Raw genomic sequence first — 836 nt, 5'->3', positions numbered from 1 at the left:
CAAGATCTTTGAGCAGTGCCTCTACGATACAGAAAATACCTGTTCTTGCCCTCGTTCACAATGTCCAACCCGAGAAAAAACCAGACAGTTTAGGTAAAGGAGGAGAATTTAAAATGAAAAGTGGAAAATGGAAAGATTCTTTCGGCGGCGGGGACGAATGAGAGGGAAAACTTAATCCAGGTCTGAAAAAAATCATTGAAATTTCTCGTAGAATTGTCAGGAAATTGCAAGGGGACCTTGATATAAAACATTATCTTGCTATTCGACTCCAGATGTTAAATTCATTTTACTGAGAATATCTCCAGTTTATGCTGAGCTACAAACTCATAAATAAAAGTAGTTGATAACAATATTTTTGTACAAAAGTAAATGACATGCCCAGCGGAACTTAAAACATCCGGAATAGGAAGGAAGGAGCTGCCATTCAAAATAAAAGAAAGCGATAAAAAAATTATGGATTCGTGATATTTGTACTGGAAAGTGAAACTGTCCATGTATAATAATTGCGGAAATTGGTTTGAATAAAACTGAGGGCGTTAATCATTCATGCAACTTGTCTCCTTATTTCCATGCATTTAAATAACGAATCACACACTTTCGTTAATAATGTTTGAATTAAAACAGCTGTTATGATAAACTCCAAAACACAAAAATAGGATTAGATAAAGCACCAGAAATACACTATAAGCTCAATTGACGTTGCCATTTCTCCTTGCTTCCGCCTTAGCCTTAATGTTAACACTGACGATCAAAATAAATTGTAGCTTCTCACATTTGTCTCACTGCTACAAAGTTGCGAGGAGTCTCTCTCAATTGCAATATCTCGTTGGCTTTAA

At 35.8% G+C, this 836-nt stretch overlaps 1 protein-coding gene across 1 annotated transcript in view; it reads left to right on the top strand.

Moving 5' to 3' along the window:
• Positions 1 to 547, top strand: part of LOC138045296 (neurensin-1-like) — a 1,690-nt gene extending 1,143 nt beyond the window's left edge. Inside the window, exon 1 of the mRNA XM_068891738.1 lies at positions 1 to 547. This exon is cut by the window's left edge and continues 1,143 nt beyond it. Within this exon, the coding sequence (XP_068747839.1) occupies positions 1 to 161 (161 nt within the window). The 3' untranslated portion in view covers positions 162 to 547.
• The last annotated feature ends 289 nt before the right edge of the window (positions 548 to 836 follow it).

Source organism: Montipora capricornis, chromosome 4 (genome assembly GCF_036669925.1).
Source record: "Montipora capricornis isolate CH-2021 chromosome 4, ASM3666992v2, whole genome shotgun sequence".
NCBI lineage: Eukaryota > Metazoa > Cnidaria > Anthozoa > Scleractinia > Acroporidae > Montipora > Montipora capricornis.
Note: the sequence above shows the minus strand (reverse complement) of the source record. Positions and strands in the feature narration are given on the sequence as shown.